This window comes from Polistes canadensis, unplaced genomic scaffold (assembly GCF_001313835.1).
Source record: "Polistes canadensis isolate GaletaPanama2010 unplaced genomic scaffold, ASM131383v1 scaffold_294, whole genome shotgun sequence".
NCBI lineage: Eukaryota > Metazoa > Arthropoda > Insecta > Hymenoptera > Vespidae > Polistes > Polistes canadensis.
This window is the reverse complement of record NW_014569841.1, coordinates 104338-108138: the sequence shown is the minus strand read 5'-3', so window position 1 is coordinate 108138 and position 3801 is coordinate 104338. Positions and strand designations below refer to the sequence as shown.

The window sequence follows — 3801 nt, the reverse complement described above, 5'->3', positions numbered from 1 at the left end:
AAAGGAAAATCAATAAAAAATTAATTATTCAACTAGAACGCGATGTATATTGTACATTAACTATTATTGCTATTAAAGTACGAGTAAAAACGTTTTTTTTTTTTTTTTTTTTTTTTTTTTTTTTTTTTTTGGCATTTTAATTCCGTAGAATAATTCATATTTATAATAATAATTTGATCGTTTAAATAATCAATACGAGGATGGACTCTATTGAAGAAATTTATTTGTGTTCGTTATTTTTTAAAATAATCATATTACTTCGTTATGTGATACCAATATATTATATTGAAATAATCCAAATCATTTTTACAAATTTGTCTTATATACATATATCAAGTTTTATTTCCTTAATTTTCATTTTATTATCATAATTCTCAATTTCGTTATTGTACAATATATTTTATTATCTATATTCCTTTTTATATTGATGAAATTATTATAAAATAAAACTTTGTTAATGTTAATTTGACGATTGATTGGATTCATCAGTCATTTGTATCATAATAGTCAAATACGTCATCATCACACCAACGCACTGAAAACAAAATCATCGAACATTTTTCTTAATACTATTTTTATAAAACACCTTCTTTTGTTTTATATAAATGATTTATTATACTAACCGAATATATGTATTTTCGATTGAAAGAAAATAATCCAAATGTCGAATACGTCGATTGACAATGTGCAGTTTGCAAAGTGAACATTTTCACCTATTAAAAATAAACAAATAATTTACAATTAATTAAAATAAGATAAATTATTCTAAACGGATTGGGCAATAAAATAAAAAGATACAAAATATAACCTCTTGTTGTATCATATTATCCGTACTTTCGCCATAAAACGTATAAATAATTTCGTTGACTTGTTCCATCTAAAAATATTCAATGAAGAAAGAAAATAAAGGATTAATAAATAATCAACAAAAAAAAAAAAACTAATTTACCTTTTGTGTCGTCTCGTCGCAAGTATAATTAAGGAAGATCAATTTAAATATAGTACTGATGACGAAATGCGGTATCGATGCAAATTCTTTGTACAACATGTCATTCGAATTTTCATAATTTTTATTGGTCAAATATAAACTATAAAAAAAGCAGGTGTTGTAAAAAAAATATAAACTGATTACTATGGACGTTTGAATGTTGTACAAATTGCTCGTATTTTTCGACACTTTGTATAATTCCAAATGAATTTGTCTGAAAATAAAATAAATATCATCTCGAATTTCTGTGATTAATTATTCATTAATCAATTTATTTATTTATTTATTTGTTATTTTTTTCTAACAACAAGAAAAGAAAAAATAAACATGGAACGAGTTACGCACCTAATCGTTTGCAACAATTGTCTGCTACGAATTAGAATTTGTTCGTTAACATCCGTACGAGAATTTTTTCTTCGAGACGATGGCAAAACGTTGATCAAATTTTTCAACGAATTTTCCTTACCCTTGTATTTAATTAATTCCAATGCTATTGACGAACACGGTAAAATATTAATATCGCTTAAAAGATCATTCGCACGTTCGAGTTCCGATTTAATACACCTACGATAGGTAATCAATGTTAGATCATTTTTCTTTTCCTTTTTTAATTAATTATAAATGAACGTATAATAATATAGTACGTACTAACCAAAATGATGATACTACGTATTACCAAATTTATATTTTATACAATATTTTTATATTCAAATTTCATAGAAAATACGTATATTGTTCTATAACAAAAATGACTATTCTTACTTACCTTACTATTGTCAAGAATTCCAAAACTACAGTATTCGCAACTGTTTCACCGTATATGTTAAAACCGACGAAGAAAAGGGTTGGTAATTTGTCTATATTACTATTATCCAAACTTTCATTCGTGATATATACATCCAAACACATTAAAATGAAGAAATATGTCATAAAGAATATGAATTCGATCATTGTTCTAATATAAATCTTATGAAATCGTGAATTAGAACCGAGTAATTGCAAAGTTTTATCAATTTCTTCGAGACTTCTCATAGAACTTTCCCATTGCTGTGTCATAAATTCGCAAACGTGATTATTATAACTTATGGGGTCGATTGGAGGGGTGTGGGAGTTTAGGGTGTTAAAAAGAAAAAATTAAAAACAAAAAAAAAAAAGGTAATAACAAGAAGAAAATATTTACCTGATTTTTACACAAACCTACGACCATAGCAATGATTACTATAATAACGCTTAAAGTACACATAAGATTATATTCGGTGTTACTTAAATTTAATAGTCGGTTCTTAGATGATACATATTTCCAACTTGCGTTATAAAATAAGAACAAAATAATAGAATATATCACGTTTAATTTAATATACGTTTTGCCAGATGGTAATTTTAATACGCGTAATCCAAATATCGTTGTTAATACATGATAGGGTCGTAAAATATCTTTCAAGGTCTTCGACGAACTTTTTTTATCCATTTTCGTGATAATACTTGTCCGATCTTTCATTAGTATTTTTTTGTTTTATATTTTTTTAATTAAAATTAATTAATTAATTTCCAAATTATATCACCGAAAATAAAATAATAATCAATTTATTTCTTTTTTCTTTTGTTTTTCTAATTAAATGTGTACGTTAAAATAATTATATATCGAGAATAAACGAAAAGAAAAGAAAATTATAGTTGAACGTATTAACGACAACGCCAACCGAGTAACAACGATCAAGTGTCTTCGAAGGATAATATTATAATGCGTTCTAGTTTCTTCGATAAGCTATATTACATTTGCAAATCGATGAAATTACAATTACCAATACACGCCAAATGACATTGTCAAGTTAAACTTGTGTGTGCTCGTATACATGGTTGCACATAACAAAAAATAAACGAATAATTAATGAAACTTGAATATTTTATTTCTATTCATTATTATCGTCAAATATTTTTCATATATTCGACAATAAATAATAATAATAATAATAAATTAAACAAGAAAAAACACCATATCTCACTATTTAATCTTTTAATCAGTTAACTGTGTAGGGGAAGGGGTGGGAAGGGGAAGAAGAAACCCTCTTAAAATAATTTTATATCCAAGATAATACGATTATACATTTTTATTATAAATTAATTATATATGAAAGAAATATTGTTTTATATATACGTTTTTATTAAATAATATATATTTATATTATATACATTATAATAAAAATTATATAAAAATCAAATAGTTTTATATAATCATCCTAAATAATATTCGTACCATTTTCCTTCCCCCATAATCGTCAATCACAGCTAACTGATTAATTACAATAATCGCAATATGTTAAAACGAATGACAATACATGTGTTATAATACACACACACACACACACACACACACACACACACACAGAGATAAACAGATGCAACCATAAGGGATGTACTATGACACTTGTAATATTAACGAAACGTAAACATGATTTATAAATTTCAAAACTCCTCCTTGCACCCTTAGTATTAGCGAAAAAACGATATATAAGGATTATATTGTCTCACGATCAATGAAGGGATTCTCGAATGTCAACTGATTCGATAGGGTCTAAAGGGATTTTATTCTATTCTTTTCTTTTTTTTTTTGTTATTGCAGCTCGTTCATTTCTGTCAAGTTGGATCAACGATTGTTTTTTATCTCATTATATTGTTTTAATGCTAATTTTAATGCTGCTCACATTTTCTTTCATTTTTTATTCACCAGACATTACATTTTATTCACATACATACTTGTATTATTTCTACCATTGCACCAATTTATACATTTTTATTTTAAAGCCCTTAAAATT

The 3801-nt window shown here is 25.5% G+C and overlaps 1 protein-coding gene across 1 annotated transcript in view; it reads right to left on the bottom strand.

The window, feature by feature from the left end:
* The window catches only part of LOC106791269 (gustatory receptor 68a-like), a 4872-nt gene extending 2416 nt beyond the window's left edge, over positions 1–2456 (bottom strand). The window contains exons 1-7 of the mRNA XM_014756788.1: positions 2350–2456; positions 2169–2292; positions 1755–2035; positions 1334–1552; positions 1126–1202; positions 950–1035; positions 809–877 (exon numbers count right to left, since the gene is read on the bottom strand). Of these exons, the coding sequence (XP_014612274.1) occupies positions 809–877; positions 950–1035; positions 1126–1202; positions 1334–1552; positions 1755–2035; positions 2169–2292; positions 2350–2456 (963 nt within the window). The remainder of the gene's footprint in view (positions 1–808; positions 878–949; positions 1036–1125; positions 1203–1333; positions 1553–1754; positions 2036–2168; positions 2293–2349) is intronic.
* Between the last annotated feature and the right edge of the window lie 1345 nt (positions 2457–3801).